We start from the raw sequence: 24,520 nt of genomic DNA, 5'->3' as shown, positions 1-24,520 counted from the left end.
GAGCCTTCTCTGTGGGGGCCCCAGCCCTCTGGAATCAGCTCCCCCTGGAGATTCACACTGCCCCCAACCTCCTCGCCTTCCGCAAGAGTCTAAAAACTAATTTGTGCCACCAGGTTTGGGGCTATTAACTGCTTGCCCCCTGGACAATGAATGCATGGAATACTTGTTGTTTTAAATGGAAGTGACTGATTTTAAATATAGGGTTTCTTCAACTTAATTGGATTTCAGAAGGTTTTTTTCTAATTGTTTTTTTACTTGTTGTAAGCTGCCCTGAGTCCTCAGAGAAGGGCGGCGTATAAATCCAAAAAATAAATAAACTTCCAGGGTAAAATCATTTCTCATGAAAAGCCGAAAAGGGAGTAACAGTAAAGGACCCACCCCAAAAGAATTTCCTCATTCTCAAATGTTCTGGGTAACTTTGAGCTGTCACCTTCCCCACCATCACCTTGTTGACATTTACAAAGTAAATTGAACGGTCTTTTTCTGGAAAAAGAGAGGTTGAAAAATGACTGAAGTCGAGTTTTTGACCTTCCCTTGGGAGGGAAACTCAGAGAAGGGGCCTCCTTCTGCTGCAGGTTTTGTTGAGTTGGTTTGCATCTAAAACCTACCAGGGGAAATCCCCAGGAAACACACAGAAGGACTAATCAAATGAAGGACTCATAATAAACCCCCGTAAGTAAGGATCAGTGACACATTCAGATGAAATGAAAGAGATGACCATCAGCAAAGAGACGTTTGGTTCGGTTCAGTAGCAGGGGGGAAAGTGTAAGTAAAATCTGATTTATTTTTTTTAAAGAATAGAATAGAATAGAATAGAATTCTTTATTGGCCAAGTGTGATTGGACACACAAGGAATTTGTCTTGGTGCAGATACTCTCAGTGGACATAAAAGAAACATTTGTCAAGAATCAGTAGAGTAGAATAGAATAGAATAGAATAGAATAGAATTCTTTATTGGCCAAGTGTGATTGGACACACAAGGAATTTGTCTTGATGCAGATGCTCTCACCGTACATAAACTAAAATATACATTTGTCAAGAATCATGTGGTACGACACTTAATGATTGTCACAGGGGTCAAAGAAGCAATGAAGAAGCAATATTAATAAAAATCTTAGGATATAAGCAACAAGTTACAGTCATATAGTCAACGTGGGAGGAAATGGGTGATAGGAATGATGAGAAAAACTAGTAGAAATAGAAGTGCAGATTTAGTAGAAAGTCTGACAGTGTTGAGGGAATTATTTGTTTAGCAGAGTGATGGCGTTCGGGAAAAAAACTGCTCTTGTGTCCAGTTGTCTTGGTGTGCAGTGCTCTGTAGCGACGTTTTGAGGGTAGGAGTTGAAACAGTTTGTGTCCAGGATGCGAGGAGTCAAAAAAAAATCCCTTGACCCCTTTAGAATTCGTGTCTGGCTAGTTGGAAGGATGCAACAAAATAGACAATACAAAATTGGTACTGGTCCATAGTGGAACACATTCAGTTTGAAGTTATGGATATAAAGATGAATATGATTATTGAAAACAAAGTGAAAGAACTGATAGGAAGATGGGACAGGGTTAGAGCTTATACGCTTAGTAGAATTCGAGACCAAGGTATAAAGAATAAACTGGAATCACTCTATAATTTGTAAATATTGTAATGTTCTTGGTTCCAAATGATATTTTTAAAAAGTACATCCCCATTTTGGTGGAGGGGCCTGAATGAATGATGTTGGGGGGTGGGAGCCCGCATTGCACTGTGTTTTATGTAGTGTGTATCTGTCATTATTAAAAATTAATAAAATTTATTTTTTTTAAAAGAATTTGTGTGTGGCCTCCTCAAACTTTGGGTCCAGCTCCAAATGGCATACGAAAGTTACTACCAAATTGTATGTTTGTTTGTTTCAACTTCTATGCCTCCCAATTCCATGGGATCAAAGGGGTAAATTATTAAATGAACGGAGAATAATTTCAGGGTTTATATTTTAATTCAATTTAAAGAGTCAATTTTGAAGTGAGTGGCATATAAAAGAAAGAAAGAAAGAAAGAAGGAAGGAAGGAAGGAGAGAGAGAGAAAGAAAGAAGGAAAGAAGGGAAGGAAGTAAAGAAAGAGAGAGAAAGAAAGAAAGAAAAAAAAAGAACGAAAGAAGAAAGGGAAGGTAGGAAAGAAAGAAAGAGAAAGAAAGAAAGAAAGAAAAAGAAAGAAAGAAAGAAAAAGAAAGAAAGAAAGGGAGGGAGGAAAGAGAGAGAGAAAGAAAGAAAGAAAGAAAGAAAGAAAGAAAGAAAGAAAGAAAGAAATGAAAATTACATCGAGATTTCTCTCTGGAGGCTTCCTCACATTTCCTTTCTGGAATGCAGAATTCCTGGTTGGAGGTCACCCTGTTTTCTGACAAGGAGTGACCTTTGCAATGGAAGCATCGCTAGATGTTATTATGGTGGACTTAGCTCACTTGGTTCAAAGCCTGGAGAAGTTTAAACCTCAGAGAGCTGTCCCGGAGCATGGATTGAAATGAGTTGAGTTGTTGAATTGAATTGAGGTGAGCAGTGCCTTAAATCATTGGTGTGAGTTGTTAGCAACATCTCTGGTTTGGCTCCATTTTACACTAGCTTGGTAGGAGTGAAGGTTGGGCAACCTTGTCTAGGGGCCATGATCCGCCATCTCAAGTCAGCCAAAGTCAAGAAATAAACCTATCCTTGCGAATTCAGGGAGAAACGTCAAAATACCCTATGTGTCCCACAGAGTTGGCCTTCTCCGGGTCCCGTCGACAAAGCAATGTCGTCTGGCAAGCCCCAGGAGTAGAGCCTTCTCTGTGGCAGCCCCGTCCCTCTGGAATCAACTCCCCCCCGGAGATCAGGACCCTCCTTGCCTTTTGCTAATTATTGAAAACCCTCCTATGCCGCCAGGCTTGGGAGAAATAACTGACCCTTTGCTGTTTCATTTTATATATGGTTTAATTGGATGATATGACTGTTTTATAATGAGAGTTTTTATCATTGTTTTTAATATTAGATTTGTGCTTTGTATTGTTGTTCTGAGCCGCTGTGAGTCCTCGCAGAGGGACGGCATACAAGTCAAATACATTATTATTATTATTATTATTATTATTATTATTATTATTATTATTATTATTATTATTGGTTGTGAGATTTGACATGGGCAACGTGTTTTTTAGTTTAGTTCAGTTCAGTTTAATTTGACTAATCCCAATGGGACTCAACTTCTTTTTAAAAAAATAATGCCAATTAATTACACATTTGCACCTCTCCTTCATTTTATTTCTTCCTTTTGTTTTGTTTTGTCTTGTCTTTTCAAAGTTGTGTCTGCCTCAAGAGCGGTTTGCTATTTTTCTATTATTATTATTTTTTTGCCTAAAGGAGCCCTACCAAAAAGAATTGCTAAGGAATTAAACATTGATCTCCTAAGAACGGATCCATTTTTTTCTCCTGTCTTCGTCTCTCACAATGAGGAGACAGGTGCCTCCAGGAATCTTCTGCAGCGAATGCAAATACTCGCCGTTCAGTTTCCCAACAAGCTGCATTGGTTATTTTCTAGCCTTTTCTGAAACTCAACTTTCCACAATTGTTTTTCAACCTTGGTGTTTTGTTCTGACACGCAACCCAGCTGCAAGGCCCCTCCAGGACAGAGTAGGTCTCTGGTCTCTTGACTTTTTTCTTCTCTGGAAAAGACTGATCCGGAGGAGAAGAACTACGGCGCCTAAAACACGATTTAAGTATTGCCCACAAGATCATATGCTGCAACGTCCTACCGGTCAATGACTACTTCAGCTTCAACCGCAACAACACAAGAGCACGCAACAGATTCAAACTTAATATTAACTGCTCCAAGCTTGACTGTAAAAAATATGACTTTAACAATCGAGTTGTCGAAGCGTGGAACTCATTACCGGACTCCATAGTGTCAACCCCTCACCCCCAACATTTCTCCCTTAGACTATCCACGATTGACCTCTCCAGGTTCCTAAGAGGTCAGTAAGGGGCGAGCACTAGTGTGCCTTTCGTCCCCTGTCCAATTGTCTTTCCTTTATCTCATATATCATATATATTTTCTTCCTTTCATATATCTTCTCCTCTAATTTTACATATTATCTTTATATATATTACATTATGTCAAATCACTTCCATATGTATTGTGTATTGGACAAATGAATAAATAAATAAATAAATAAATAAAATAAATAAATACAAAATACCAGAGTTGAGTATCTCCTCTATAACCTTCATCATGTATTTTACTATGTGTGTATATATATACCCACTAAATCCCTCGTTGTGTATTGGACAAAATAAATAAATAAAAATAAATACATAAAAGCTTGGACTCTATCCAGCTAGCGCGTAGCCTTCACCGACATGTTTATCGTCCGCATATCTACTAAAAAAATATTATCTGCAGTTATATTTCCTAGCCTGGGCATTTTGCCTGTAGAAGGGACCCATCGGTATCACAAAAATCTTCATGTTTTTAAAAATTATAGGAGGTGGCTTTTTCAATTACAGGCAATTGCTGCATTCAATCTGCAACATCCATCTTCCAATTAAGTCCAAAGACAGCCAAACTTTGGCATTGTCTGCTTCTGCCCATCTCCTGCAAATCAGCATGCCAAAAATGGGAGGGTGCTTTAAAAAAATAATATCTCTGTTTGTTTTCAAAGAGCTTTCTCTGCGCGGCTTGTTTTTTGTAATGTACGTTACAGCAATTTTTATTTCGACACAGCTGAGGTTGCGAGAACATCAAAGTTCCCTGCGGAGAACACAAAGATGGTGGAATTGCACACAGCCCTGTGCAACTCGTACTTTGCTTTCGCTTTGGTTGTGGTGTCAGTTTTGTTGAGTCACTGCAGGCAGGTCAGCCATTATAGTTTCAGAAGCATGGTGCCCAGCCTTTGTGGACAACCTGGCCGTTGTGATTTGTGCAATGCAACCCAATTAAAACAAACCACACTTTAGAGTGATGCATGAATCAGATTTCAATGCAACCAGGCTCTGTGCGTGATCTTTAAAAGTTTCCCATGTAAATTTGCTTTAAATTTCTCCCTCTTGGAGCGTTAACATGACACTGGAGTCACCAATGTCGCCACTTGTTTTGCTGTGGTTTATTGAATAAATCCCAGTTGCACAACGCATGAGTCATATACTGCACCTAACCCTAACCAAAAAAGGCACCAGAGTAGAAGCTTTAGTCCCTAACACCATGGAATTTTTATTTATTTTTTATTTATTTATTTATTTATTTTGTCCAATACACAATGAGGGTTTTAGTGGGTATACAGTGTTCCCTCGCTTTTTGTGGGGGATGCGTTCCGAGACCGCCCGCGAAAGTCGAATTTCCGCGAAGTAGAGATGTGGAAGTAAATACACTATTTTTGGCTATGAACAGTATCACAAGCCTTCCCTTAACACTTTAAACCCCTAAATTGCAATTTTCTATTCCCTTAGCAACCATTCAGATTATTACTCAACATGTTTATTTATTAACATTTATTAAAAAAATATTTATTAAAGGCAAACAAAAGTTTGGCGATGACATATGACGTCATCGGGTGAGAAAAACTGTGGTATAGGGAAAAAACCCGCAAAGTATTTTTTAATTAATATTTTTGAAAAACCGTGGTATAGACTTTCCGCGAAGTTTGAACCCGCGAAAATCGAGGGAACACTGTATATCTATATACAGTGATACCTTGTCTTACAAACTTAATTGGTTCTGGGACGAGGTTCGTAAGGTGAAAAGTTTGTAAGACAAAACAATGTTTCACATAGGAATTAATGGAAAAGCGATTAATGCGTGCAAGCCCAAAATTCACCCATTTTGCCAGCCGAAGCTTCTGTTTTGTGCTGCTGGGATTCCGCTGAGGTTCCCCTCCATGGGAAACCCCCACCTCTGGGCTTCTGTGTTTTTGCGATGCTGCAGGGGAATCCCAGCATGGGAATCCCAGCATCACAAAAACAAGCACTCCACTGGCAACAGAAGTCCGGAGGTGGAGTTTCCCAATGAAGGGAGCCTCAGTGAAATCACAGCATCGCAAAAACACCGAAGTCCTCGAAACCCCACCTCTGGACCTCTGTGTTTTTGCGATGCTGCGATTTCACTGAGGCTCCCCTCGCTGGGAAACCCCACCTCCGGATTTCCGTTGCCAGTGAAGCACCCGTTTTTGCGCTGCTGGGATTCCCCTGCAGCATCACAAAAACACGGAAGTCCAGATGTGGGGTTTCCCATGGAGGGGAGCCTCAGGGGAATCCCAGCAGTGCAAAAATGGGCACTTCGCTGGCAACGGAAGTCCAGAGGCGGGGCATCCCAGCGGCGGCGGTGGGTTTGTAAGGTGAAAATAGTTTGTAAGAAGAAGCAAAAAAATCTTAAACCCTGGTTTTGTATCTCGAAAAGTTTGTATGATGAGGCGTTTGTAAGACGAGGTATCACTGTCCACCTAGTAAAATACATGATGAAGGTTATAGAGGAGATACTCATAGAAACATAGAAACATAGAAGTCTGACGGCATAAAAAGACCTCATGGTCCATCTAGTCTGCCCTTATACTATTTCCTGTATTTTATCTTAGGATGGATATATGTTTATCCCAGGCATGTTTAAATTCAGTTACTGTGGATTTACCTACCACGTCTGCTGGAAGTTTGTTCCAAGGATCTACTACTCTTTCAGTAAAATAATATTTTCTCATGTTGCTTTTGATCTTACCCCCAACTAACTTCAGATTGTGTCCCCTGGTTCTTGTGTTCACTTTCCTATTAAAAACACTTCCCTCCTGGACCTTATTTGTCCCTTTAATATATTTAAATGTTTCGATCATGTCCCCCCTTTTCCTTCTGTCCTCCAGACTCTACAGATTGAGTTCATGAAGTCTTTCCTGATATGTTTTATGCTTAAGACCTTCCACCATTCTTGTAGCCCGTCTTTGGACCCGTTCAATTTTGTCAATATCTTTTTGTAGGTGAGGTCTCCAGAACTGAACACAGTAAAATATATAGTAAAATATATCTAAGAAATAATAGAAAAGAAGATATAGTAATAGAACATATCAATGAAAGAATAGAAGAAGAGATATAGGAATAGAAGAAAGGTATAGGAGATAGAGGAGAGCAATAGGAGAGGCGACGGAAGGCACTCTAGTGCACTTGTCTTTTCCCATGGTCTTAGGCGACCCCTGTGAAATGGTCGTTCGATCCCCAAAGGGGTCCCGACCCCCAGGTTGAGAACAATTGGTATAAGGACTCCTGCCTTGGGTAGGGAGTTGTATTACACCTCCCTTTCAGCTCCGTGCTTCTAGGTGGCCAAAACTCTACCAGACCACTTATTCTACAACCTGTTGTTCTTCTTTTTAGAGACCGCCCTGGATTCAGAAGTGCATTTTCAGCGGATCATGCAGTGTTCGAAGGAGCAGTACTGGGATGGCCTTCTGAGTAGCTGTGTGTCTTGCAAATTTGCTTGTCAGCCACTCAAGTCCCAAGGATGCGCCGATTTCTGCAGTAAGCATCCGAATATGATGTTTTATGGCTTCCCCACTGAAATTGTTGCATTTCAGCCCTCCAAAGCAATCCACGAATCATGGTAGAACTGGGGAGGGGGGCAGTGAAGGACTGCAAAACATGTTATTACTACACTGTGGGCATGGCTTATTGTGTACATATGGCCATGTGACAAGGTGGGAGTGGCTTGAAAAATCATGTGACTGGGAGTGGCTTAAATGTCATGTGATTGGGTGGGAGTGGCTTACCGACCAAGATAAATTTTCAAAGAGGTGCTTGGACTCCTTTTCACTGGATTAATTCCCATTATTTGAATAGCCACAAAAAGGACAAACGATGGGCAGCATTATCTGTTGAGCAGCACAGTCACATTTTAAGGTTTTGTACTGAGCCCACAAGGTTCAGCAGGATAACAGATTGGGCAAGTAGCTCAATTTTCTTTCATGGCTATAAAAGTTCAGTTCTAGATAATGATTAAAATTATTAAAGTGTTTATGGGTAAAAACATACTATTTGATTATTTTCTATTTTAAAAGTAAGGTACTAGAGACTAAGATATTAGAGGTAAGGTACTAGATACTAAGGTACTAGAGAAGGAACAATGGGTTGCTGGGAAGGGACCGCCTTCTGCCGCAGGAATCCCAGCGGCCAGTTAGGTCCCACAGAGTGGGTCTTCTCCGGGTCCCGTCAACTAAACAATGCCACTTGGCGGGACTCAGGGGAAGAGCCTTCTCTGTGGCGGCCCCGGCCCTCTGGAACCAACTCCCCCCAGAGATTAGAATTGCCCCCACCCTCCTTGCCTTTCGTAAGCTACTTAAAATCCACCTCTGCCGCCAGGCATGGGGGAATTAAGACTTTTTTCTCCCCCTAGGCCGTTACAACTGTATACATGGCATGTTTGTATGTATGTTTGGTTTTTATATATTAAGGGGTTTTAATTTGCTTTTAGTATTGGATTTTATTGTATATTGTTCATGATTGTTGTTAGCCGCCCCGAGTTTTCGGAGAGGGGCGGCATATAAATCCAATAAAACTTGAAACTTGAAATAAGGAAGGAGCTATTCCACATCCCTGACTCCCAAATTGTTTCATGCTCTCAAACAGAGAGGTCCAACCTTGGCCACTTTAAGACCTACAGACTTCAATTCCCATAAAATCATCTGCTACGTCCTTCCTGTCAACGACTACTTCAGCTTCAACCACAAGAACACTCGAGCGCACAACTGATACAAACTTAAAGTAAACTGCTCCAGGCTCGACTGCAGGAAATACAACTTTAGTAACCGAGTAGTTGATGCATGGAACTCACTACCAGACTCTGTAGTATCATCACCTAACCCCCGAAACTTTACTCTTAGGCTATCCACTGTTGACCTCTCCCGATTCCTAAGAGGTCAGTAAGAGGCGTGCATAAGTGCCCCAGCGTGCCTTCCATCCCATCCTAATGTTTCTCTCTTCCTAGTATCATGAGCCTTGGTGGCGCAGGGGTTAGAATTATTATTATTATTATTATTATTATTATTATTATTATTATTATTATTAATTAGATTTGTATGCCGCCCCTCTCCGAAGACTCGGGGCGGCTCACAACAGCATTAAAAAACAGTATAATAATGAAAGAAATCTAATAATAAAATTAAATAAAGTCACATAAAAAACCCCAACAATTAGAAACTTTAAATTTGGATCTGTTGTCCCTGTGGGGAGATGTCTTAGCTGTTTCTGCTGACTGTGGCTGTAGTTCACCAGTTCAAATCTCCCCACCAGCTCAAGGTTGACTCAGCCTTCCATCCTTCCGAGGTGGGTCAAATGACGACCCAGATTGTTGGGGGCAAGAGGCTGACTCTCTGTAAACCGCTTAGCGAGGGCTATAAAGCACCTACGAAGCAGTATATAAGTCTAAGTGCTATTGCTATCGTTTTTATAAACATTGTTTATAGCATACTACCAATACGTGAATTGACGAAACAAATAAATAAATAAAAATAAATAAATAGCTCTTAAAGTGGCCAAGGTTGGATATTCCCTGCTCTAAAAGCCCTTTGTCGAGTAGTGTTCCCTCGATTTTCGCGGGTTCGAACTTCGCAGATAGCCTATACCACGTTTTTTCAAAAAATATTACTTAAAAAATACTTCGCGGGTTTTTTTCTATACCATGGTTTTTCCCGCCCGATGATGTCATACATCATCGCTAAACTAATAATTTTTGCAAATCAATAACAAAAAAATTATTGTTAATAAATAATTATGTTTATAAATATCAGGATCACTAAGTGTCTTATTCAATGGTGAGTACCAGTAATAATGGTTGTTAAGGGAATGGGAAATGGTAATTTAGGGGTTTAAAGTGTTACGGGAAGGCTTGTGATACTGTCCATAGCCAAAAATGGTGTATTTACTTCCGCATCTCTACTTCGCGGAAATTCGACTTTCGCGGGCGGTCTCGGTACGTATCCCCCACGAAAATCGAGAGAACACTGTACCCATCTTTTGCCAAGCTCTGGAGAACAGCTGGAGGACCTTCTGCCAACCTTAACAAGTCAGATACCTTCAAGGACGCAGGAGAGGATGGAAAGGAGCGAAGTCACATCTCCTTTTGCTGCATTAGCTGTCTGGAGGATGCTGCTGTTTCCATGGCTACCGGATTGGGTAGCTCATGAGCAGTAGGCCAGCCAATGATTGGGTGGTCCCTTTGTGGGTGGAGGGGAGTGACGGGGCGAAGTCCTGTCCCCTTTGCACAAACTCTCTCTCTCTCTCTCTGGCTTTCCTCCTAGGCTCCTTGGAGTGCAGCAAACAAGGGGGCTCCTACTACGACCAGCTCCTGAGAGAATGCATCAAATGCTCCAGCATCTGCGGGCAACACCCCAAACAATGTGTCCCTTTCTGTAGAAGTAAGAGCTCGATGAGTCGTCTCTCGAAACAGCTCATGTGGGGGCTGGAGGGTTCAGTTTGATTCCTTGTGTTTTCCACCCAGGCCACACCCAAAACTCTTCCCAGTTTTGCCAGTTAACTTACATTACCCTCCATCACTGGCAGATTTTATTTTATTTTTATTATTATTTTTATTATTTAGATTTGTATGCCGCCCCTCTCCGAAAACTCGGGGCGGCTCACAGAATAAGCATAAAAACACAGCGTACAAAATGAATCAAATATATTAAAAAGTAGAAATAAAAACCCTATATGTAGAATAGAATAGAGAATAATACAATGTAGAATAGAATAGAATAGAATGTAGAATAGAATAGAGAATACAATGTAGAATAGAGAATAATACAATGTAGAATAGAATAGAATAGAATGTAGAATAGAATGAGAATAATACAATGTAGAATAGAATAGAATTGAATGTAGAATAGAATAGAGCAGAGTAGAATAGAGAATAATACAATGTAGAATAGAGTAGAATAGAGAATAGAATGTAGAATAGAATAGAGCAGAGTAGAATAGAATAAATAATACAATGTAGAATAGTGTAGAATACAATAGAGAATAGAATGTAGAATAGAATAGAGAATAATACAATGTAGAATAGAATAGAATTGAATGTAGAATAGAATAGAGAATACAATGTAGAATAGAATAGAACAGAGTAGAATGGAATAGAGACTAATACAATGTAGAATAGAGTAGAATAGAATAGAATGTAGAATAGAAAGAGAATAATACAATGTAGAATAGAGTAGAATAGAATAGAGAATAGAATGTAGAATAGAATAGAGCAGAGTAGAATAGAATAGAGAATAATACAATGTAGAATAGTGTAGAATAGAATAGAGAATAGAATGTAGAATAGAATAGAGAATAGAATGTAGAATAGAATAGAGCAGAGTAGAATAGAATAGAGAATAATAGAATGTAGAATAGAGTAGAATAGAATAGAGAATAGAATGTAGAATAGAATAGAGAATAATACAATGTAGAATAGAGTAGAATAGAATAGAGAATAGAATGTAGAATAGAATAGAGAATAATACAATGTAGAATAGAGTAGAATAGAATAGAGAATACAATGTAGAATAGAATAGAGCAGAGTAGAATAGAATAGAGAATAATATAATGTAGAATAGAGTAAAATAGAAGAGAATAGAATGTAGAATAGAATAGAGAATAATACAATGTAGAATAGAGTAGAATAGAATAGAGAATACAATGTAGAATAGAATAGAGCAGAGTAGAATAGAATAGAATAGAGAATAATACAATGTAGAATAGTGTAGAATAGAATAGAGAATAGAATGTAGAATAGAAGAGAATAATACAATGTAGAATAGAATAGAATTGAATGTAGAATAGAATAGAGAATACAATGTAGAATAGAATAGAACAGAGTAGAATAGAATAGAGAATAATACAATGTAGAATAGAGTAGAATAGAAGAATACAATGTAGAATACAGTAGAATAGAATAGAGCAGAGTAGAATAGAGAATAATACAATCTAGAATAGAATAGAATGTCCAATATTAATGCTCGTCAAAGTTGGCCCCATGTAGAGAGCATTGCAGTAATCGAACCTCAAGGTGATAAGGGCATGAGTGACTGTGAGTAGAGACTCCCTGTCCAAATAGGGCCGCAACTGGTGCACCAGGCGAACCTGGGCAAACGCCTCCCTCGCCCACAGCCGAAAGTTGGGGTTCTAAAGTCAGCTGTGGATCGAGGATGACACCTAGCTTGGTAATGGATATTCATAGATCTGCTGTGCTTGTATCCAAAGGCAAAATCCATTCGAGGCCACCCATCAGAATTGGTACCGAAGCAAGTCAGGCTGTGGGACAAACATTTATTAACCTTTTCTCTCTCTCTCTCTCCGCCCCATCTGAACTTCCAGACCCCTTTACAACCCCTTTACCAACTCCAGCCGCTCTCCTGCCTCTGCAGCGCAAACTGGGCGCGACCTACGACCAACAGGTGCTGCTGTACCTGGCCCTGGGCTTCTCCCTTTGCATCCTGCTCTTCTCCTTGCTGCTGACTTGGTTTTACTTCCAGAAAAGGCGGGACGAGAAGTTTTGTCGAGCCAGCTCAGCATCTTGCCATAAAAAGGGAGATTGCCCCAAAGGTACAGGCATTTTCCTTCTTCTGGTTGAAGTACGTGGCCTTCCTTGTGGGGACTTGTGAAAACGCTCAGAAGATTCCTGCGCGTAGGCGGTTGAGCAATGACGCCACATGGAATGGGATGGAATAGAGAATAATACAGTATAGAATAGAGTAATGTAGAATAGAACAGAGCAGAATAAAGAATAATACAACGTAGAATAGAAGAGAACAGAATAGAGAATAATACAATGTAGAATAGAGTAGAATAGAACAGAGCAGAATAAAGAATAATACAATGTAGAATAGAAGAGAACAGAACAGAATAGAGAATAATACAATATAGAATAGAGTAGAACAGAATAGAGAATAATACAATGTAGAATAACATAGCATAGTATAGAATAGAATGCAGAATAGAATAGAGAATAATAAAATATAGAATTAAGTAAAATAGAATAGAATAGAAGAATACAATGTAGAATAGAACAGAGTAGGATAGAGAATAAAACAATGCAGAATAGAATAGAGTAGATAGAATAGAGAACAATACAATGTAGAATAATGTAGAATAGAATAGATAATAATACAATGTATAATAGAGTAGAAGAGAAGAATGCAATGTAGAATAGAACAGAGTAGAACAGAGAATAATACAATGTATAAACAAATAAGAAGAGAAGCTGGAAGGGACCTTGGAGGTCTTCTAGTCCAGCCCTTTACTCAAGCAGGAGAACCTATACCACTGATGGTGAACTTTTTTGGGTTTGCTTACATGCATGTGTCCACCACTTCTTCCCTCCCCACAAAAGAAGCTAGCAAGCCATAGCATAGCATAGCATAGCACAGACTTTATTGTCATTGTACATTATGTATACAGCGAGATTAGTTTTAGCCTCACTGGTGCAATCAGTATAAAGAATAATCCCTATGCGAAGTAATTAGGAAAGAAAAAACTAGTGGTAGCTATATTTTTTTCAGCGCCACCGTAACTTCGAGCAGTCACTAAACGAACTGCTATAAATTGAGGACTTATCAAAATCACGGCAGGATTTTTTTCCCCCTTTCAGACGGTCTCATGGAAGTGGGAATTTTCGGGAGCGACTGCGGAGGCAACCAAACGCCGGAGCCGGTGGAAACATGCGGCTTTTGCTTCCCGGAAGTGAGTCCTGCCATCCAGGAGACGCGATCGTGCCCGAGGCCGTACCAGCTCGAGATGCTGGCTGAAGTTGCCGTGGCTACTATCCCTGGCGGGATGGTGCCTCCTCCTTCCTCCTCCGAAGACTGCCATTACCCCATTATGTGTTCCCCATCCCAAGAAAAAATGCAGATAAGCTAAGCCCTAAACAGCCAGGAGTGGGTGGGTGGGAGATAGGAGCACGACAGCCCCCTCCCCAAAAAGCTGCTTGCATTGCTGAGGTCTTGAATTGTAAGGAACCAGCTTACAAGAAAACCTAGCGGTGATTTTCTTTTTTTTTCTTTTTTTAATCTTTGCCAGATTGTTCAAAATTCCTGGTTCCGGATACACAGTGGTACCTCTAACCTCAGAACGCTTTTACTTACAAACTTTTCTAGATAAGAACCGGGTGTTCCAAGATTTTTTTGCCTCTTCTTAAGAACTATTTTCCACTTACAAACCCGAGCCTCCGAAAAGGCAGGGAGAAGCCTCTGTGGGGCCTCTCTAGGAATCTCCTGGAAGGTAACAGGGCCGAAAAAGGCAGGAAGAAGCCTCCGTGGGGCCTCTCTAGGAATCTCCTGGGAGGAAACAGGGCCAGAAAAGGCGAGAAGGCTCCATGGGGCCTCCCTAGGAATTTCCTGGGAGGAAACAGGGCCAGAAAAGGCGAGAAGGCCCCGTGGGGCCTCTCTAGGAATTTCCTGGGAGGAAACAGGGTCGAAAAAGGCAGGAAGAAGCCTCCGTGGGGCCTCTTTATGAATCTCCTGGGAGGAAACAGGGCCAGAAAAGGCAAGGAGAAGGCTCCGTGGGGCCTCTCTAGGAATTTCCTGGGAGGAAACAGGGCCGGAAGAGGCAGGGAGAAGCCTCCGTGGGGCCTCTTTAGGAATTTCCTGGGTGGAAACAGGGCCTTCACCCTTCCTGGGGTTTCCCCAATCGCACACATTATTTGCTTTTACATTGATTCCTATAGGAAAAATTGCTTCTTCTTACAAACTTTTCCACTTAAGAATCTGGTCACAGAATGAATTAAGTTCGTAAGTAGAGGTACCACTGTATGTCAAACAGAAATGCTTGGGGGGGGGGAAACCTTTATAGGTGGTTCTCGACTGACGACCATGCCAAATTTTCAGTTGCTAAATGAGAGATAAGTGAGTTTTGTCCCATTTGATGACCTCTCTCACCACCATAAAAGTTGAATCACTGCTGTTGTGAAATCACACAGTCCTTAAGCGATCCCGGCTTCCTCCATTGATTTTTGCTTGTCGGGTCACGCAAAGCAGATCGCCATAACTCTGAGGACTTTGCAACCATCATCAATGTGCCAAGTGTCTTGAATTTTGATCCTGTGACCACGGAGGAGGCTGCAATGGTGTGAAAAAACAGTCCCGTCACTTTTGTCGGTGATGTTGTAACTTCGGTCACTAAATGGAGCCGTTGTAAAGCCAGAACTACCTGTATGCTGCAGTTTGTTTCGCTTAGAATAGTCAAGTGTGATTGGACACACAAGGAATTTGTCTTTGGCGCTTATGCTCTCAGTGTACATAAAAGAAAAATATACTAGCTGTTTCCTGTTGCATTTGTTCACTAATTTTTTTCTTTTGGTATGTTTGCTTAAACGAAATTTCAGTTTATCTGTACATGAACTCCCCTTCCTGGTATTTTCAATAAAATTTCCAGAGGAAGATCTCCAGGGAAGTGATATTTCCATGGCCAATTCTTCTTCCTGTTTATCTCAGGTGTGTTTTTTTAGACATTAAGAACTAAGAATTGTTGCAAAGGCCTCTTGGCTTTTTAAAGGTGGGAGACAGCAGACACAAAAATAAGAGCTTCAATGCAGTTTTTTAAGCCTTGGCAAATCTCAAAAAAGGGTTCCCGGAAAAGATATTACAGTGTTCCCTTGATTTTCGCGGGGGATGCATTCCGAGACCGCCCACGAAAGTCGAATTTCCGCGAAGTAGAGATGTGGAAGTAAATACACTATTTTTGGCTATGAACAGTGTATCACAGGCCTTCCCTTAACACTTTAAACCCTTAAATTGCAATTTCCCATTCCCTTAGCAAACATTTAGATTATTACTCACCATGTTTATTTATTAAAGTTTATTAAAAAATATTTATTAAAGGCCGATGAAAGTTTGGCGATGACATGACATCATCAGGCGGGAAAAACCGTGGTATAGACTTTTTGCGAAGTTTGAACCCGTGAAAATCGAGGGAACACTGTATTATTATTATTATTAATTAGATTTGTATGCCGCCCCTCTCTGGAGACTCGGAGCGGCTCACAACAATAGGTAGATAGATGATACAGTTTAAGAGAGTTGGAAGGGATCCTGTAGGTCATCTAGTTCAACCCTCTGCCCAAGCAGATCCTATACCAGTGTTGGTGAACCTTTCCAATACCGAGGGCTGATTTGAAGGGAAGAAAAAAGTCCTTATTTTCTGTTCATATTTGGAGTTTCCAATCCAGGAAAACCTTCTCAATGACTTGAAGCTGACAAATAACAGAAGGATTAAAAGTGTGCATTGCGCCTTCTTACTCCATGTTTTTTTTCAGAGAAAAGATACCATCTGCACAGACTGTTGCCTGGAAAAATCTCATGGAGGTTTTGCGTACAAATGGGGGGGGGGGGGGAAGAATGTGATTTAGAGGTTTGATGATTAGACAAAATAGATTATAGAAAGAAGAGTATTATGAATAAGTTTACAGAATGAGCTTCAAATATAACGGCTATGAAAATTATTGGAAGCCACGTCTTTGCATTTTTTTTCTTCTCTGTTATTCTTCACCTTTTTTCTTAAACTGTTTGTGTTCTTTTCCTTTTTTCCTTCGTAGTTTGTGCTAGCTTTTATCTTCTTGTAAACATTTGAATAAAAATTATATAAACAATTTAAAAAGAAAAAGTCATTGCATAATTAAAGCAAAGGAAGAATAACAATCACCAATTCCAACATTACACAGAGGAAAATAACTGTCCAAAATAAACTCTTAAGATTAAATTACAAAAAGCAGAAAAGATAATACACAAACACCAGAAACTTTTCACAACTTCTGGAAGTACAATGTGCACAAACACATTTCAGTTTTAGGCCAAGATATTACGAACAACAATTATATGATCTGAATTTTAATTGGATTCGTAATTTAGAGCACCCTGGATCAAAGTGTCCTAAATCTGGGTCCATATATTCATAGAAATTTTCTTTTAATTAACATCTTGGTTGCTTTTTTCAAATCTGTTCCAGAAAGAAAACTTACCTATCAAGTCCTTTTGTCCCAAAAAACAGAAAAGGATTAACACTTATAACTACTTCTTTAAAATAATATCCCCCCCCCCCCTTTTTCTCTTTTTTTGGAATCTAACAATAAAAAGGAAATAAGTTTGGAGGTGGAGAAAAAATATTATTCAGAGTTCAGCCACAAGAGGGTGCCATAATTCCATTTTAGAAAGAATTTTGAACTTCATGAAGCAGGAAAGGAGTTCCTTTCCTCAAACCTACATTATTTAAAAGGAAACAAGGAGATACAATCACAACACACTCATAAAGGCCCCTTCATTTGCAGTTATAAAGTGGCTGCATTGGCTCGCTGTTAGGAAATTGCTGTTTTATTCCATGTAAATATTAGTTTTAAATTTATCTCGAAGGAACCAATAAAGATCCCGGAGAGTAATCTAGAATAGATTATTATTATTATTATTATTATTATTATTATTATTATTATTATTATTATTATTATTATTATTATTATTATTTATTAGATTTGTATGCTGCCCTTCTCCGATGACTCGGGGCAAGACAAAGTAAAATTTTAGGATTAAAATCTTCGTGAGCTAATAATATTCCTGCAGGCTGGGAGTAGAACCACCATCGTAATTTTTGAATTTTCTCATTAGTTTTTCTGAGAGGCCACAGGGGCTTCAGAAAACAGCTTGGGGAAAGAGAAAAAAAGTCATGTTATGAGAATTACAGGCAGTCCTTGGCTTACGACCACAACTGGGCCCGAAATTTCTTGCCACAGTTGTTAAATGAATTGCTGCAGTTAAATTGGTAACATAGAAACATAGAAGATTGATGGCAGAAAAAGACCTCATGGCCCATCTAAACTGCCCTTGTACTATTTCCTGTATTTTATCTTACAATGGATCTATGTTTATCCCAGGCACAATTCAGTTGCAGTGGATATGCCAACCACGACTGCTGGAAGTTTGTTCTAAGTATCTACTATTTTATCCATCAAATAATATTTTCTCACGTTGCTTCTGATCTTTCCCCCAACTAGCCTCAGATTGTGTCCCCTTGTTCTTGTGTTCACTTTCCTATTAAAAACACTTCCCTCCTGAACCTCATTTAACCCTTCAACATATTTAAATGTTTCGATCACGTCCCCCTTTTCCCTTCTGTCCTCCAGACTATACAGATTGAGTTCATTCAGTCTTTCCTGATACGTTTTATGCTTAAGACCTTCCACCATTCTTGTAGCCCGTCTATGGACCTGTTCAACTTTATCAATATCTTTTTGTAGGTGAGGCCTCCAGAACTAAACACAGTACTCCAAATGGGGTCTCACCAGCACTCTATACAGCGGGATCACAATCTCCCTCTTCCTGCTTGTTATACCTCTAGCTATGCAGCCAAGCATTCTGTTCGCTTTCCCTACTCCCTGACCGCACCGTCCACCCATTTTGAGACGGTCAGAAATCACCACCCCTAAATCCTTCTCTTCTGACGTTTTTGCTAACACAGAACTGCCAATACAATACTCGATTTTATGCTAGAAAACAGTGAATCTCACATACCATCTGCCTTGAACGGCAGGTGGGCATTGAAAGGCCTCTGAACGGCCTACAGGAAGCACACAAGTCAAACTGGGCAAATATTTTGACAAGGTTTAATTTCTGTGAGTTTGCCCCCAAACCAGTACAGTATACTATTCTCTCGACTCTTTTAAACTGGTGGAAAATTACCAGACTGGGTCAGCCATCTCTAGAATACCCAACAGACTCCTGGGACATTCAGGAGCTTTGAAAAAGCAACCAGGCTTGGCTAGTTTAAAGGCAGAGAATGGCTCTTCCCACCCCCCCACCCCCTTTTTTTTTAAGGCAGCTTTTGTCAGCTGAACAGAAATCCAGCTGGTATTCAAGTCATCGGTTGGGCCCTTTTTCTCCTTCGTGCTCCTTCTTCACACAGAAGGGTAAACTTGTTTTGTACAGATTAAAAAAAAAAAAAAGAGGTGTGACAAAACCACTTCCCTGCGGTTACTGGGTGCGCGCGCGCACACACACACACACAAACACGTCAAGCCCTGCAGCCTGAAGGGGTTTTATTTTTATTTATTTTTCCCTTTTTAACAAGGCAAGGATGCAGTTTTCTTCATCAGGGACGAATAAACGCGGCCCCACCTCTTGATAAAATATACAGCCCATATGGGGCTTTGGCCGTGTCTAGACAGTTGGGGGTGTTGGGAGAAAATAAATGCATTTCTGACCAAAAAAACAAACAAAAGCAAACATGCTCCCAGTTTCCAGGAAGAAAGGACAAAGCCAGAAGCTCTTTGTATACAGAGAGAGGGGGGGGGGGGGGAGTGAAAGAGGAAGGAAGGAACGAAAGAGAAAGAAAAGAACTAAGAGGCCAATAGAAGCAGGAGTTTGCTTAGCAAGGAGAGTCCAGGAGTTGAGATTTAATTTAAAAAAAAAACTGCACCGAAGTGGCAGATGGTGCTTTTTTCAACCCCAAGGGTCTCAGGAGGGCAATATTTCTTTGGAAAGGGAAGATGGGGGGACAGTCACCTCCCGACAACCCCCCCCCCCACTTTGCCCTGAGAGATCAGCCTTATTTACATCCAAACCACCCACCCGCTCTCCCCAACCATAATAAATAACCAAGACCAAACTCTTTTTTTACAGTATAAACATGCCAATTCATTCATTTTACTGATGGTTGCAATTATGAATTTCAGTCTTACGGACGGAAAACGATGAACGGAAGTACACGTGTAAAAGAGAGGGGGGGGGGGAGAAATTAATAAAATAGTATTTTTTTTAAAAAAGGGTGGGGGAGGGTAGAAACTTAGCCTGTTCCAGAAAGAACAATTTCCCCCCCTACACACACAAAAAAATACCTGTGACTTAAAAGAGGGAAGGTTTGGCGCCTTCTCCACCACGCCGGTCCCGTCAATCTTGACTCTGGCGAACGGCTTTTTTCCCGAAAAACAAAACAGCCTAATCATTTCATACTGTATTTATTTAATAACTAAAATTTCACAAATAAAAAGGTACTCGCAAAGTCCATCTCGTCGCGGCATCCCCAACTCTCCTCCGTTTTGACTGCTTTCAGACCCAATGGGCGATGAGGATTTAAAAAAAAAAAAAAACAGAAAAAGGGGGAAAAGGGGGGAAAAATCGGGGCTCGGGGTACTTTTTTTGTTTTTGTTTTTCATTAACTGTCGTATGATTGGTCAGTTTGGAGCTGAAGCACCAATGGAGAAGATGCTTGATGGAGAAGATGAGAGCACGTACACACACACACACCCCGCCGGCCTTCCCCGCACACGTCTCGGAGGAACGGCGGGACTCCTCGGGCTTCCCTCTATGTCCCCGTCGAGGGCAACCTTCGCACTATTCTATTTCTTCGCTCAAAGTCACTGACGGCGGCCTCTGGTTAGGGTCACCCCTCCTTCTGTCTTTGCAGGACCGCAAACCCGAGGAAGAGAATTCATTTATTTTTAATTTTTATTTTAAAAAAAAGACCTCCTCTAGGCGGTGAGCCAACTGGCAAGCAGGTCCTGTCGCAGCTCGGGGCCAGGTGGTCGAATGGGTGTCGTTGTTTTTTTTCTTTCTTTCCATTTCAGGTAGTGTTGTGTGTTTTATTCGGAAGTCTACCCCTCCTTTCGCTTCCTTTTCCTTTCCTTGTCGCGTCGGCTGCTGAGCGGGGCTACTCGTACTCCAGGAACTGTTTGTGATAGAACAGCAAGTATCTGCGGAGTAGGGAAGAAGAAAGGTGGGTTGTAAGAGCTAGGACGACGTGGGTGCGCAGACCCACGTCGACATGCGTTCTGGCTCATCTCCAGCCCCCACCCACCCACCCCTGAGCTCTGTTTAAAGCAGAAAGGATTTGGATTTAAAAAAAATAAAATAAGGGAGGGACGGTTTCAGGGAAGGTTTTTTTGTTTCCAGTTCATGTGGTGAGAGTCTAAATAATTCAAGGCCAGTGACTCATCAGAGGATATGGTTGGGATGCTGAGGGCTTGGGAAGGAAAGGAAAAGAAAGGGAAGGGGAAAGAGAAGAAGGGAAGGGAGGAAAAGGAAAGAAAAGTTGGGAGAAGGGAAGCAAGAAGGAAAGGGAAGAAGGGAAAGGCAAAGAAGCCCTGAATTTAAGACCCAGGACTGAAGAATAAAGCTGCCTTCCCCAAGAGACGCTCAGAACATACATTCTAACAATGAATGAATTCTAAGAGGCCTGAAATGTACAACATTTTGTGGGCAACCGTCCACACATTCCATTCCAACAGTCCTTTTCCCTTTCATTCAGGAAGGGGAGGGGGAGATGGTCTCCATCCTCCATGTAGCAGAGGACGTCAGAGAAAGGAAGGAAATATTGGCGAAAAGAAATGACCTACAGGATTATAGGCATTCCTTGGCAATACAGATAGTCCTTGAACTTACAACCACAATGGAGCCAAAAAATTTCCCAGCCGTCAGGCGAGTTTTGCCCATTTTGTGACCTTTCTCACCACAGTTGTTAAGTGAATATCGCTGCAGCTCTTAAGTTAGTAACATGGCTGCTAAGTGAACCTGGCTTCCCCATTGACTTTGCCTATCAGAAGGTCACAAATGGCGATCAAATGACCAAGGACACTGCGACCGTCATAAGTACGAAGCACTTGCAAAGCGTCCAAATACTGACCACCTGACCATAGGGATGCTGCAATGGTCATTAAGTGTGAGAAATGTCACTTTTATCAGTGCCGTTGTAACTTTGAACAGCCATGCTCGTAAGTCAAGGACAACCGATGCAACCATGGAAGGAGTATTATGAATATTGGTTATGACCTATAAAGCCCTACATAGCATCGGACCAGATTACCTCCGAGACCGCCCTCTGCCGCTTGAGTCCCAACGACCGGTGAGGTCCCACAGAGTCGGCCTTCTCCAGGTCCTGTCAACTAGACAATGTCGCTTGGCGGGACCCAGGGGAAGAGCTTTCTCTGTGGAGGCCCCGGCCCAGAGATTCGCACTGCCCCCACCCTCCTCGCCTTCCGTAAAAGCTTAAAGACCTATTTATGCCGCCAGGCCTGGGGCCATTAGATCCTATCCCCTGGCCGATGAATGTAGTATGTTTTGTTGTGTGAATGGCAATGAATGGTTTTAAATCTTATTAGAGTTTTTTTAAAGGTTTATAGTTATATTAATTGGATTTTTAGATATGTATATGATATATTGTTTTGGATACGTTGACAGCCGCCCCAAGTCCTCAGAGAAGGGCGGCATACAGATCCAATAAATAAATAATAAATGAATATAAGGTTTTTGTATCTCAGGCAGCTTGACACTGGGCTATGCCTAGTCACCCTCTTCTGCGTGAATCCGGGGTTCACAGACTCTCTCCCATTTTGTGAAACGAAAACCAACGACAACAAAATTTTTCCTTTCCTAATACGGCAATACAAAATCCCGGTGAAAATCCCAGAAGCAAAAGGGAGAAAGTGGAATAACACTTTTGGACCCCTCCTTCCCATCCCTGGGAAACCAGAAAAGCAGCAAAAACTGGTGAGTCAGGCCAAAAAGAAAAACGAGTCCATTTGCATAACGTATGCAGGCTGCAGAACTGAGCTGTCAAAGTGCAGGCTGAGCGCAACAGTGTTAATGCTTGTTTAGAGCAGCATTGCTCAGTTTTGGCCACTTTGAAGATGCGCGGGATTCAACTCCCAGGATTCCCCGGCCAGCTGTGGGATTATGGTAATATATACCCTGCGGGCTGGGGAATCCTGAGAGCTGAAGTCCACACAAAGTTGAAAAACATTGGTTTAGAGCAGTGATGGCAAACTTTTCTTTTCTCAGATGCCGAGAGAGGGTGGGCGTGCACTATCGCATATGTGCGAGTGCCCACACCTATAATTCAATGCCTGGGGAGGGCGAAAACAGCCTCCCTCACCTCTAGAGGCCAGAAAGGCCCTGTTTCCCAACTTTTGGTGGGTCCAGTAGGCTCGTGTTTCACCCGTCCCCAAACTCCAAAAGGCTTCCCTGCAGCCGGAGGAGGGTAAAAATGCTCTCCCCTCTGCCCCCAGAGGCTCCCTGGAAGCCAAAAACGCCCTCCCAGAGCCTCTGTGTAAGCCAAAAATCACCTCGCCGGCACACAAATGCATACTGGAACTGAGCTATAGCAGCAGCTCACGTGCCAGCAGATATATATATTTGTTTGGCAAGGCCCAGGGGAAGAGCCTTCTCTGTGGCGGCCCCAGCCCTCTGGAATCAACTCCCCCCAGAGATTAGAACGGCCCCCACCCTCCTTGTCTTTCGCAAACTACTCAAGACCCACCTTTGTCGCCAGGCATGGGGGAGTTAAGATATTTCTTCCCCTAGGCCATTACAAGTTATGCATGGTATGCTTGTGTGTATGTTTGGTTTTTATAATTAGGGTTTTTAGTTGTTTTATTAAATTGGATTGTTACATGTTGTCTTTTACCATTGTTGTTAGCCGCCCCGAGTCTGCGGAGAGGGACGGCATACAAATCCAATAAATAAATAAATAAATATGGCTCCTTGTGCCACCTGTGGCACCTGTGCCATAGGTTTGCCATCACTGGTTTAGAGTAAGGTACCATTCCTTTCTTTGAGGCCACTCCAAAAACATAGGTCATTTAAAAAAAAACACATTATCACAGGCTTTGAGATAATCCTCCAGATCAGAGGTGTCAAACTCAAGGCCCAGGTACTTAGAGCTGGTCTGGGAATTCACCTGGAAACAGAAAAGGACCTACCCACTGTGCCTCTACCAGCAAAATCAGAGCTTGACGAGCCCGTTTTCTCTGGCAGAGGGTTGCAGGAGGCCGTCACAGCCAAAAATGGAGCTCGGGAGCCACTACAGGTGCCCCTGACGTGAGTGGTGTTGAGCTGGCCATGCTCCCCTCTGCCCCCCCCCCCCCACTCGCAGGTCAAACATAACCCTAATGGGGCTCTCAATGAAATCGAGTTTGACACCCCTGCTCCAGAACAAGGTAAATTTTTATTTTCACATGTTCTCTCTAATTTTGTTCCTTTTTTCTATTTCAATGACATGGTAGGAAGCAAAACTTGGCATTTTGTGTTAGAGAGGGGTTTGACATACCCTTCACTGTCTAATACGTCCTTAATGCTAGCCTTGGTAATTATGGCATCGTCACATTTGAACCATTGGTCTCTGTGTTGCCGAATAAAGCTGGTATAATGCCCGCTCTCCAGGGTTCCTTGATGGTTAACTACTGCAAACAAGGAATACCTGTCGGAATGAACAGAAAACAGCTTGGTTTTTTACCAACATAGAACCTTTAGCCCATTCAATAATCAACATTTTGCTAGTATGTACTTGTATGTAAGCTGGGCCATCCAAGGCGGCTACATTCCACATACTACGTGCTATCCTCAACGTACAACCACAATTGAGCCCCAAAACCTCTGCTGCTAAGTTGTTAAGCGAATTCTGCCCCGTTTTGCAACCTCTCTTACCGCAGTTGTTATAAGGGAATCACTGCAGAAGTTAGTTAAATGAACCTTGGCTTCCCCGTGGACTTTTCTTGTCAGAAGATCACAAGGGATATATGACCCTCCCCCAGGACACTGCAACTGTCACAAAT

General features: G+C 41.5%; 2 protein-coding genes across 4 annotated transcripts in view; one reads left to right on the top strand and one right to left on the bottom strand.

Moving 5' to 3' along the window:
• Window positions 1–4,758: 4,758 nt before the first annotated feature.
• Window positions 4,759–13,948, top strand: LOC139155562 (tumor necrosis factor receptor superfamily member 13B-like). Its single transcript, XM_070730745.1, has 5 exons — window positions 4,759–4,845; window positions 7,284–7,482; window positions 10,257–10,373; window positions 12,313–12,540; window positions 13,586–13,948. The coding sequence occupies exons 1-5, from the start codon at window positions 4,759–4,761 to the stop codon at window positions 13,852–13,854; spliced, it is 900 nt and encodes a 299-aa protein (XP_070586846.1). The 3' UTR covers window positions 13,855–13,948.
• Window positions 13,949–19,914: 5,966 nt separating this feature from the next.
• The window catches only part of LOC139155575 (ubiquitin carboxyl-terminal hydrolase 22-A), a 67,173-nt gene continuing 62,567 nt past the window's right edge, over window positions 19,915–24,520 (bottom strand). For all 3 annotated transcript variants that reach the window (XM_070730766.1, XM_070730767.1, XM_070730765.1), the window contains 2 exons: window positions 24,016–24,165; window positions 19,915–20,665 (listed from right to left, as the gene is read on the bottom strand). In XM_070730766.1, coding sequence (XP_070586867.1) covers window positions 20,623–20,665; window positions 24,016–24,165 — 193 coding nt within the window. In that variant the 3' untranslated portion in view covers window positions 19,915–20,622. The remainder of the gene's footprint in view (window positions 20,666–24,015; window positions 24,166–24,520) is intronic.

The sequence above is a fragment of the Erythrolamprus reginae genome, unplaced genomic scaffold (genome assembly GCF_031021105.1).
Source record: "Erythrolamprus reginae isolate rEryReg1 unplaced genomic scaffold, rEryReg1.hap1 H_3, whole genome shotgun sequence".
Classification (NCBI taxonomy): domain Eukaryota; kingdom Metazoa; phylum Chordata; class Lepidosauria; order Squamata; family Dipsadidae; genus Erythrolamprus; species Erythrolamprus reginae.
The sequence above is the reverse complement of the archived record's forward strand: the minus strand, read 5'-3'. Positions and strand labels throughout refer to the sequence as shown.